Below are 12392 nucleotides of genomic sequence, written 5' to 3'. Positions count from 1 at the left end.
GAACTATAGATTATAATATATAGTCAAGTCAAGACAACTGGATGATTGAACTCTCAGTAACGACCTAAATAACAGAAAAAATAAAACAAACAAAATATTGATAAACATTGAACTCATTTCAATCTCATTAACATACAGTTTGAAATATTTCGTTTCATTGAATATCTGTGGGTATATTCACTCATTCTTTAAATCATATGTGATCTTAAGAAGAGAATTGTCTCAAAATTTAATCAAGCCCGCTGTTAAACATACTAACTCCTAATTTTAAACCATTCGTTCACAGTACAGTTAGTGCTCAATATTTTAATCCTTGGTAGAAAATATCATCTGATCTATGAGCGAAATGGCCCACAGAAATAAATGAAACAAACTATTTTAAAGTTGTGTATTAATTAGATTGTTTAATCGTTAATTTACTACTTGACGTAACAGCAGAAGGTATTTTTCCGTCTGAAGAGCAAAACATACCTAATGACACTAAAGGTATACATTCTTTATACTTTATACCGATCATCACCAAAACATCTGACCTGGCTGGACTTAAAAACAGGCCATCTTAATCAATTTTAAATTTATGATGGGATATCCTTGAAATGCTCAGCTTTTAGCATAGGTTTATTGTTCTATGGACACAAGGCTTTCTTTCAATGTTAGCAGCAGGCATCACTGATAGGGGAAAAACCATTAGTTAGATCCAAACAACTGAAACTAGATACCCTGACTGAGTAACCAAGTTGAATGTACAACTATGCACATTTTCCATGTCTGCTCCTCTAACCAGTTTGAATGAAAAGAATGAAAGATACAGAATAAAATGTCTAAAACTTACGAGGAGAATAGGATCTGGATCTAGAACGGGAACGTCGACGATATGGTGAGGGTGATCTTCTCTTGTAACCACGGTTATATGGAGACGGTGATCGATAACGTCTGCAAAAGAAATTTTCTTCATTAGTGAAATGATAAAGAGGTGAACACCTTGAATCTCTGCAATATATTAGGCTCTTTTTCGATTTCCAACTGGTGAGGGGGTCTTCAACATGCACAGTCTGCAGCACATGGGGCCAGAGTTTATTGTCTCATACAAACGGCTAGACGCTTTTTCAATATCACTTCCTCCTACCAGCAAAGTATGTGTGCTCACTGATCAGGAGTAGGAAGAATACTTACGATGATGGTTCTGTAGGTTTGCCAAGATAGATACCAGGGGTAGGTGTATGAGCTCTGTGGGTTATAGAATAATCAACCCGAATTCTCCTCCCATCTATCTCCATTCCAGTACACCTTTCTTTAGCCTATAATTAAGTAATTCTTATGTGTATCAGGGACACTGATAGCATCAATATTCACCATTCCAATCAGACGTGTGGTTCTTGCAATTCCACTAAAGTGTTTGATGATGTCACTAACATAAAATATGCTAAATTCATTCAAAATGGGAATGAATGCCAAAGTGACTAAGCCAAGTGTTGAAGAAACAATTTGTACCCCTGCCTAATGTACTGAACAGTTTATTTAGTTACTAAAAATCTACCTCAATTGCATCCTCTACTGATTTAAAATATATAAAAGCAAAGCCTCGTGATCTTCCACTTTGTCTGTCATAAACTATCTGTACTTGGTCCACGGATCCACATCTACCGAATACATCTCTTAATTCTCTCTCTTGTGTATTCAAACTCAATCCAAATATTCCTAAACATGATGTAGGCTCTGGATCATCCTGAAAAACAATCAAGAATATATACAAGCACTGCCAAGAATGAAAAGCAAAGCAAAACCCAAAATTCAAAAGATACTGGAAAAACATTGGTTGCAGCTAATGAATTCTTTACATGAGGAAATACATCAATAAACAGAAACTTAAAATAATATCATTTATAAACAGTTAAAAACCACTTACTCTGTTGCCATCATGTCTACGACGGGTTGACATTGGTGAATGGCTTCGACTTCTACCACGTCTGTTAAATCTCTTTCTGTATCTTCTTGGTGATCGCGATCGACTTCTACTTCTTGAGCTACAAAATAACAAATTTACCATTATATTGCATTAGACAGCTTCGAAATGAAATGAATAGTGTTTTACGTCCTACTTTTCTGCACCTTGTGGGCTAATGAAGACAGGCAACGCCATGCAGGGTGCCATTCTGCACCTTGTGGGCTAATGAAGACAGGCAACGCCATGCAGGGTGCCATGAGGGAAATTTTGCCAGGACAGCAACATTAGCCTGCTCCTTTTTGATTTCCAACTGTCGAGGGATTGTGTGCACAGATTGTAGCACACGCTTTTTCCATGTCAGTCCCTCTTACCTGCATCACTAACAGGAGGAATAGACAGCTTCAAGACACTTATTGCCTTCTGCATTAAAAGATGGGTTTCCTTATTTTTTAGTGTCAAATTGAGCAAACTATTTGATTAATTGGTGTTTCTAATGAATTATCATATATTCTGAATCATATCATTATGTTCTCATTGCATATCATTAAGAATTTTAACCAACCAGTCTGGATAAACAAAAAAAAACTATTAGACCTTTCTTTATCAGTCACTCATTGGAATTCTGCTGCTGCTTCTAATTTTTCAAGTCATTAGAACACCTCTACTTTCCGATCATATAAGTATTAGCATTTTCATTTTCATAAATGAAAATAAGGGAACCCATCTTTAACCTTGTAAATAAAATGAAATGAGATTTGCTTATAAAATGTAATTAAATCAAATTTAACGCAATCTTTTAACTTTTCAGCACTAGATTAGGCCATTATAGACAGACTAAAATAATGCTGTTTAGATTTGGGATAACCAACTTACTATCTACGTCTCCTGTATTTTGGTGGTGGTGATCGGGAACGAGAGCGGGAATACCTTCGACTTCTGCTCCTTGACCTAAAAAAAATAACAGTTATATCATTGCTTGATAAAGACAACACTACATTTGTCGAAATGTAGCAAGGTAAGTAATTGTTAGCAATGCTTCCTGGTGTCCAGTAATTCATTATCCACTTGAGGAAGTTCCACTCAAAGAAGTTCTATTCTTGATTAAGTAGGCCTATTGTAGACTGGCAGAAAGCTTACTGATTAATATTACAATGCAAGCTACAAAATAGTTGCAGACACAATTTTAGAAAAATGACAAAGCAATGTTTGTGGTTAAAAATGTCAGGTGCAGAATGATAAAGCTTAGGCCATAATGCAAGTATTTCATATTGAACTACCAGAACGGTACCAATTTATATGGCTCATATTGTGGAATAAGGTTACAATACCTTGATCTAGAATATTTTCTTCTGTTACTTCTCCTTGGTGACCTAGATCGTGACCTGGATCTACTGGCTGACTTAGATCTTCGAGATCCACCACTCTCAGATTTGATAACAGATCTTGCTGGGGAAGCACCATTCTGAAAAGGAAATATTAAGATATCACTAGACCTAGTGTGAACTGATAGAATACAAAACAAGTGAAGTTTTCATTAGATTAGACCGAATAAAGAGCCCTTTAAAATCACACAACATACTGACAAAAATAAAGACGCTGCTGTGAATCAACTATGGGCCCTGCAAGTGATCAAGATATCTTGGCTGTACGGACTAATGAAATAGAAACCGGAGTGGTGCAAGTCACAGGCAGACTCGCTTAATTCTAAATGTAAATCAAAGAGACAAATGAAATGTAAACAAAGAAATATCAGTCGCCATATCCAGTCAAAAAGGCAGCAAGAATACAAAATAAAGAAATCAGTTTCCAGATTCATTTAATGCTTTGAATTTCAGCATCAATATTCGATCTCTTACCTCTCGGTCGCTCATTTTGGTGGCTGTCTTTTGTGAAACTTCTCAACTTTGGTACAGAAGTGATCGTTATTTCTACAAATATGGCGGAAACACGCACAGATTCGAAATAATCTCCAAACAAAAATGCTAACAAAGTAGAAATATTATCCAGTCTTGTCTATGGCAGCTGCATTCAGCAATGCTGTCATGAAAATCAAGACTATTTAGCGACACTTTTTGTTTGAGAGTATAAAATTAGTCAAATTGCCCCCAAACCAAACTGGACATTGTATTTTAGTCAAGTCGGAAAGATCCCGAATAGTTAAAGGGGCAGATTTTAGAGGGTTTATTTCAGTCTTGAATATATGTAAATAGCCTTCAGAAGTATCAAAAGTACGAAAATCGCAGAATTCCTTCAAAAATCGCCAAACTATAAATTTCACGTCCTATCTATATGTCTTTTCTCGCCTCGTCTTGTTAACTTTCAAACGCGGATAATTCTGGGCACGCATGGATTTGATTCGACGGTGAGCTATGAACACTTTTACTGATTGGCTTAGCTAAAAAAAAAGTCCCGTTTCTGAGACTATGATACAATTGGTAAAAAAAAATGCGAATGTGTCCCTTTAAGACTGCTAACACTATTTAAGTTTTCCGACACTTTCGGACTCCAGGCATACCTTGAAAGATCCCGTACTATGTTTAGCAACAACTGATTAAGTTCAACCTGATTTACACTGATAGCTGATAATTGGTCTAATCAGACGGTACATTCAAAACCTTGGAGCTACAGTTTTTTCGAAATTACTCGATCGTATCTAACTGAGCAAAAATCAACAATTTTGTCCAAATAATTCAATGTTTTTCAATCCGAAAATGTTCTAACCGATTGTAAATTTTTGGGTTTAATTCCTCGGAATGCGTATATATTTTCACTCAATCACTTTTTCTCTCTTTTTTATTGTTTTCTACCATGGTTTCGGGTTTGTTTATCGAGGTCATCCCTTGGTTTCTGTTATTTATTTGCCATTAGGTTTCCAAAGACCTTCTCTTTACAATCAGGTAAATGATTGCCTGATATTTCCTTCAGGAATTTGAATATTTGCTTTGTGCACAACGGCCTATAGCACACGGGCCTCGATTCATTTTTCTACCCAAAAGGTTTCATATAGACGTTTTTTCCATGGCAGTCCATCCGGTAAATCCGACGGTTTCATCTCAAGCTATATTGAAATTGAAGCATCACAGTCACAATACTTCACGAAAGTTGTAAGTTTCTGTATAGTTCTTCTTTTTATCTGCAGTATATTAGCATTTTCTCTTATGACATTCATAGTCAATAATTGAATACAGTTTTTAATGGATTTCACCTACAGCATTTTAAATACACATTTTATTAGGCTAGTATAAGCTTTTTGCTTGCTACGTATTGGTAGCTTTAAAAGATTATCCAATACTGCCGACACGTCATGTTTCGGATAGATCATACTATTTTTTTTAAAAAAACGAGGATTAACTTCAAACTCTTTTAATAACACATAATAATACTGTACACAGTGGTTTTAATAACAATCTAAAATTACTGAACAAAGTGGCTTTAAAACGATATAAATATTGCACATAGTACCCTAGTTGAAGTGGGAGTGCGACAATTTGAAGGGGGGAGTTTGAAAACAAGATTTGTCTTGTTTATATATTATAGAGTCTCAAGAAAAGACGAGTCGTCATTTTAATTTTAAAGCGCGGATAATTCTGAACACACATGGATTTGAAGTCTCAAATTTTGAAGGTGAGCTGTAAACACTATTACTGGTTAGCTTAGCTAAAAAAAATTTCTGTTTCCGAGACTTAAGGTACGATTGATCAACTGATCGAATCTGTCCCTTTACTGTAAAGAGTAAATTTAACTACACAAAAATTGGTATTGCCCCCCCCCCCCCTCCTTTTATGAGAATATCAACTAATATATCAGATGTATATAAAAATAAAGAATTATATTGGTGTAATCTAAAAGTCGTTCTTTAAAAATTCCTTGTCGGAATTTCTAGTGTATTTAGAATTGACATTTTGCCCCAGCTCAGTTTTGTGCCCTGGTGTCTTGGAAGAGCTGAACTTGGAAGAAAAAAGACATAATCCAAAAATAATAAGACCACATAAAATAGTCACCATAATCCTGGAAAATAGAAACGTGAATGGTGTAAAGGCGAGATAGTGATAGCTCTTCAAAACCATTGGTCTTGAGTACTTGATTGATCAAAGTCTAGTTTCACTATGCCGACTCATACACCCTTAATAATCTTAATATAGCGGCTTCACTAGCAGACAAACTAAGAGGCATTTGTTGACAATGTCAATATGATCAATTGCGAACCAGTAGGCCTAGGCTACAGTTGCCCTTGATTCCTCCACAAGGTAACTTCGAGGACGTAGTTTTGATCGATCAATATACATCAAGAGAGGAGATTATGCGGGAGCTTCAAGGAACGTCGAAGGGGTTTTAAAGTGCACAACGGCCTATAGCACACGGGCCTCGATTCATTTTTCTACCCAAAAGGTTTCATATAGACATTTTTTCCATGGCAGTCCATCCGGTAAATCCGACGGTTTCATCTCAAGCTATATTGAAATTGAAGCATCACAGTCACAATGCTTCACGAAAGACCGTATCTAGGCCACAAAAGCCTCAATTCACCAGATGAGTATGTAGGCGATCGCAATAACCCCCCGATCCTAGTGAAAAGATAGAGTCTACTTACAGAATACCCAATAACAGGATGGTTACAGCTGGCCAACCAAATATCTTCAATGGAACTGATGTGGTCGGGTCTTGGGTCGGGTTTGTGTGATGTCCATGATGTTTGGTTGGTCTTGGATGTCTGGAGTGTCGACCAGGCTTGGTTGGAGTTGGTCTAAAAGGAGGTCGGGAATGATGACCAGGCTTGGGATCTGAATGTATATGGTGGGCTGGGGTTGGTGGTCGTGTTGAACCGGAAGTCGAAGGCTTTTCTGCACATGCGTATTTGGAGTATAAATTGAAATACTGAAATGAGAACAAAATCAAAGTCGCTGAAAGTACATATATATCAGAGTCTGCGGAACCACGAGACAGCAACAACATACTTACAAAATGTCTATGACTGCTAAGAACAACAGCAACTATGTATACTTACGTAATATAACGGTGGACCTTCATTTTGGAATTTCAGCTCACCTTCCTTACTCGGATCGCATTGCAGAATGATTTCAGCTGTCCTGGAACAAAACAAACACAAATATGGGTTAACATGATTCGTTATTCATGCTTGATAAATCTTGAATGCGAGAAGTAGCCCACCGTAAAAAAACGGAACGAAATATCTATGCTTGAACTTGATATAGAATGTAATAATTCTGATAAATTTATCAAATAAGCATTTTTATCTATGTAAAACCTGAATTGGTATCAGGTGTTTCAAAATAGTTGCCATGCCCTGCATCGCTGACGTTAACCCCCCGAATAATAATGGAGCTTAATTTCCGTATTTTTGTACTTCGACTGGTAATGAAATGAAATGGAGTTTTACGCCTTACTTTTCTTCTCCAATTTGGTCGAATGAGGACGAGGAACGCCATGAAGTGTGCAATGAGGCATTGAAATAATGTCAGAACAGGCTCGTATATAAGATGGTATGTATTTTCCATTACCTATTTTTGTCTGTCTGTGCAGTGTATTGGAATATAAGGCCGTATTCTGAATCGGAAATAGACACCATGGAATTAGCATAGCCTAGAGCAAAATACTGACCAGTTTGCAAATCTTTCTGACAAATCTGGAAATAGGACAATACATGAATTATATCATTGAAGTTCTGCGTTCAAAGAAGCAATATAACATGGGTAATCATGCTTTGTCAAGGGTGTAGGAGTTTTTGAAGTCGACCCTTGATGCAACAAGCTGTTATTCTAGTCAGTTAATTTGAATGGTCGAACCTGCGACAATCATTACTGTAAAATAACTCTATTTCGTTGATCTTATTGCAGTCACAATAACAACCAATCAAACGTTTCCAGATAAACAGTTAGAATTCAAATATTTCCACAAGATCTTAAAAAGCTAATCACACGGCGTGAAAGCATTCAGATATGAGTGCGGGAAGAGCAACTTACCGCAGCGTCGGTGCAGCCTGATCCACCTTCATCAAAACCATAGCAAGGATTATAGGAATAGCTAAAAGTACCTCGGGTATCTTGTACGTTGGTGAAACTAAAAATACATTAAAAAGACGCACTGAAATTGTTAGAAATGGAGGTACCGTTTTGCACCTTATTGAATTAATGAAATGAAATTGATTTATTTTGTCCTACTGTTCTGTACCTGATTGATTGATTTAATGAAATGAAATGGACTTTTGTGTGCCTTTTTTTTCTCCCCGGGATTAGCCTAAGAATTAAATTGATTTTTTAGTCCTACTTTTCTGCTTATGTTGACGTATAGTTGCTTTTTTCAAAGGTTCATCTAGAAAAGCTCTTAACCATGAACAAAATTATATTAATCGTATATTGTAGTAAATCAAAATAAGTAACGTACTGTGGTTTTCGATCACTATTAGCCACGGGGTGTAAATCTATGTAGCCCTGGCTGTTGGTACAGGAGCAGGTCGAGTCCGGGTCACATTGGTCCAGAGGACGAGGGGTGAAAGGATCCCCACTGATAGTGGAAACTAGGTATATTCCAAAATAACACAGTAACAAGATGTTCATCTTGTGTCTAAATTTATCATCTGACTACCAAACTGTTATCTTGTTTATCGATTTATTTATCTGTCCTTAAAGGGAAGGTCGATATAATGACCTAAACTATTTATTACAGTCTGTTTCACCCCCAAGACCCATGAATTAAAGGTAGAGTTGGATGACCCAATTCGATATCGATTTTAGCCTCTATTTCACCAACAATACCCCCACCAAGAAAAGTGTGTTGGGCCTATATTTAAATATAACAGACTTCTGTCGGTATTGATGACGTCAAAACTCAAATAGTTTGATCTGTCACTATAGAATGCCTTAAACCGGAGATGACGTCAGAAAACCTCCTTACTTACTGTGGTGTATTGTTGTTGTTAGCTAAAGGGTGCAGATCGTAATACCCGTCTACGTTCGTACAAGAACACGTACTGTTAGCTTTACATGGTTTTAATGGAAAATCACCATAAACACTGGCACAGGAAGCAGTGATGGCCAGTACACAGAACACTAAAACTACCCGTATTGACTCCATCTTCAGTAAAGATTGATGAAAAATTTCAAACCGTTAAATATTGGATACGATATCGTTATCTCGACACGTGAACAGGCTGGGTAAAATGGGGAGTGGACAATTGGTCATCTTTTTGATAAGAATTTTGTCCATTTTACTGTTTTGCAATCCATTAAAATGATGTAGTTAATTTCCACGCTTAATCTTGGCTCATTGGCACCAGTTCTTACACTTTTCAGAATGAATACAAACGTCTGGTTCGTCTACAATTAAGAAAATCAAAACCGTTTATTGATTTGATTAAATTTTGTGACAGTGAGATGCTACGACATCTAGGAATAGAAAAATAAATTTCCTCACTGTACACTGCATAGTGTTTTCAGTCTTTAATTGCTCAATAACATGCAGATAAGTCAGAAGCAAAATCCTTCCTAATTCGTTCAAAATTACAGCTGTCAAATAATGATCGAGAAAACGCGAAAAAGACTTGAGGGTAACGTCTATGTAGTTGACACGATTATCCAGTCCCTGATAATAATTAAAGATATCATTGTATTGACTCGACGCACCTGCAAGCGGAAATTTCAACGGCATGTGTGTGATAAGATATGGCTGTCTAAATCATTCTAATGTCTAAAATGTGATTCTCGATTATCAAAGAAGCATTTATCATAACTTTCTTACGCACTGGAGAAACGCGAGTTAAGATGATATAAAATTTTGGTGTAAATAGCGGAATTATTTGAATCCGGAAAATGAGTAAAGGCAATGAGTATATTTTGGTGACAGTATAGAATTATTTTTTGGATATTTCAATGCTCATTGCAGAGAAAAACACTGAAAATGTGGTCGTTTGGAATCGTAGTTTGTTTTGGTTTAAATCGTAAGTAGGCCTAAAGTAATTCTAGAAGTAGAACTTCTCTAACAAGCCCTGGTCTGATTCACGCGGCAAGAATTGGTTCAATATACTTGAATATACTATATTATTATATTAAAGACCCATTATTCATCAGAGAAACTGTTAAGAATAATATTTAAGTTGTTCAGTTACTGAATTACTGCTCGTATTTTGAATTGTATGCAAACATGACGTCAGATTCTAATCATGAACAGTGATATCGATGGGAAAGGACTGTACCCCTTAAAATCTTCATTTTGTGTAAAAAAAAATCTAGCTTATACAATATGAAAATTGAGTTCAAGATATATTTTAAGCTTAGTTCTTAATCAGCTCAAGCTCCTGAGCTCAGAGCCCCGAATATTAAGATTGGCTTCTTTGAGCTTTTATAAGGTTTGTTCCGTTTCCATAGTATCTAGAACTTAAATGATCTAGTAAGCCATGTTTCATTAAGCTTTAAGCTTTTGAGTCCAAAACCTAATTTGGGCTAATGAGTTCATACCTCTGCTGGACTGTCCCGTTATGATTCTTCAAACTTTCATTTTGAATGTTGTTCGTTGTTGGGCAAGGCTCACTTCATTTTCTATTTCACGTCAATACTCGGTTGGTGAATGTTGTATCGTAATGTCGCTTATTCATCTTTCCGTTTGACAACAACTCATCTCATGCCGAGGACACGTGTATATGATACACAATCCTCATCAGGACAGCTAGTAGCCTATAAGGAAATTAAAGGGATTGTAAAGAGGATTTCTACATGTTTTATGTATATCGGAGACACAGATAGTATCAACTTTAAGCATTCCAGTTTTCAAGCAGATGTCTGTGGTTCCTGCAATTCGACTCTTTGATGACATCACTAATCACTGAATATGCTTCATCACATAAGGCCTTTTGTGATTAGTGATGTCATCACATCATCACATAGTCTTAGTGGCATTGCAGGAACTACAGACATCTGATAGAAAATGTTGCACATTGATGCTATCAGTGTCCCTGATACACATGAAAACATTTAGAAAACCTCTTTACAATCCCTTTAAGCTTAACTTTTCAAGATAGGACTAATGGCGTATTGAGCAAAGTATCGAATCATAACATCCTGGTCGGTTGACCTAAACTCAGTCGAAAGGAAGTATTTCTTCCTCCTTCGTCATTTAACAATTACTATAGATCAACAAGTCGATAGCAATGAGCATCCAGTGTCTAAACCGTAATACAATATTGCCATTTGGAAACTGCAACGGCCATCAGTGAATAAACTAGATGAGTTTGGACCCCCCCCCCCCCCCTCTTAACACTATTTAATATTGCCCTTTGTAAGGATTCAGCATAATTTGTAAACCATTTTATATTGTGAGCTAACATTATGGATACTTATTTTGTTTCTGGGGGCACGAACCCCCCTTAGGGATGGTAGTTGAGTCACTGGCAACCACAGAGTGTCTTGTATCGTCCTGTATGTATTGCGAGTCTTATATCGTACAATGTACAATAAAGTATTTAACTCCTTTCCCGTATGATATTAATTAGACTGTAATTAGACTAATGGTTATAGTGCACTAGAACCATATAATTAATAAATATAGGCTACGTTGACACCCTATACCGGATTGTTTAAAGCTAACGTGACGTACAAAATGAAATATTGATATTGTTTAAAGCTAACGTGACATACAAAATAAAATATTGATATTGTTCAAAGCTAACGTGACATACAAAATGAAATATTGATATTGTTTAAAGCTAACGTGACGTACAAAATAAAATATTGATATTGTTCAAAGCTAACGTGACATACAAAATGAAATATTGATATTGTTTAAAGCTAACGTGACGTACAAAATAAAATATTGATATTGTTTAAAGCTAACGTAACATACAAAATGAAATATTGATATTGTTTAAAGCTAACGTGATGTACACCATATTTTCATATTACCAAAAGACAGAGTTCAATTTGAGGTATTCTTATGGTGTCATTGGAGTCATCGGTCTTTGAATTGGACATTATCACATGGTTCTTGTGTTTCAGTTATTCAGTCTAATGGTGTTAACGGACAAATCTGCCAAGGAGAAACGTGTTCTGAATGTATCTCTTTTTCTAAAGATTGTCGATGGTGCATGCAGCCGGTGAGTTTATATGGAACACAATAGCTGTCAAAATTAAATAGATTTTATACAGAAGGCCAACAGTTATCATTTACATTCGTCTGTTTTGATTTTCATTAAGCATCAGAAAAATACCCGTTTATGCCCCACCCAATCCTCTAAAGCTTATGAAGTTATGTTTACACATTACTATTATTTTGATCATAGAATTTTCACGACACAGCGTCACTAAGATGTAACAAATTGGAAAATTTACTGGATGCTGGTTGCTCCGAGGAAAATATAATTTCCCCCAATTCTTCTATTGAGTATATCAAGGTACGTACATCAGTGTATACTAAGAGACTATAACCCCCCCCCCCCCCT

General features: G+C 36.2%; 3 protein-coding genes across 3 annotated transcripts in view; 1 reads left to right on the top strand and 2 right to left on the bottom strand.

Moving 5' to 3' along the window:
- Positions 1-821: 821 nt before the first annotated feature.
- On the bottom strand, positions 822-1939 carry LOTGIDRAFT_131943 (hypothetical protein; the record flags this gene model as incomplete). Its single annotated transcript, XM_009066475.1, has 4 exons — positions 822-990; positions 1174-1298; positions 1538-1726; positions 1907-1939. The coding sequence occupies 4 exons, from the start codon at positions 1937-1939 to the stop codon at positions 822-824; spliced, it is 516 nt and encodes a 171-aa protein (XP_009064723.1).
- An 879-nt stretch (positions 1940-2818) lies between these two features.
- LOTGIDRAFT_168587 (hypothetical protein) lies at positions 2819-9037 on the bottom strand (the record flags this gene model as incomplete). The annotated part of the gene is made up of 7 exons (XM_009066474.1): positions 2819-2893; positions 3274-3407; positions 6537-6820; positions 6951-7032; positions 7465-7589; positions 7927-8023; positions 8862-9037. Coding segments are annotated over 7 exons (973 nt in total), but the record flags the coding sequence as incomplete, so codon positions are not given.
- Positions 9038-9744: 707 nt separating this feature from the next.
- The window catches only part of LOTGIDRAFT_196574 (hypothetical protein), a 12628-nt gene continuing 9980 nt past the window's right edge, over positions 9745-12392 (top strand). The window contains exon 1 of the mRNA XM_009066473.1: positions 9745-9899. Coding sequence (XP_009064721.1) covers positions 9860-9899 — 40 coding nt within the window. The 5' untranslated portion in view covers positions 9745-9859. The remainder of the gene's footprint in view (positions 9900-12392) is intronic.

The sequence above is a fragment of the Lottia gigantea genome, assembly GCF_000327385.1.
Source record: "Lottia gigantea unplaced genomic scaffold LOTGIsca_77, whole genome shotgun sequence".
In the NCBI taxonomy this organism is placed as follows: Eukaryota; Metazoa; Mollusca; class Gastropoda; family Lottiidae; genus Lottia; species Lottia gigantea.
Note: the sequence above shows the minus strand (reverse complement) of the source record. Positions and strands in the feature narration are given on the sequence as shown.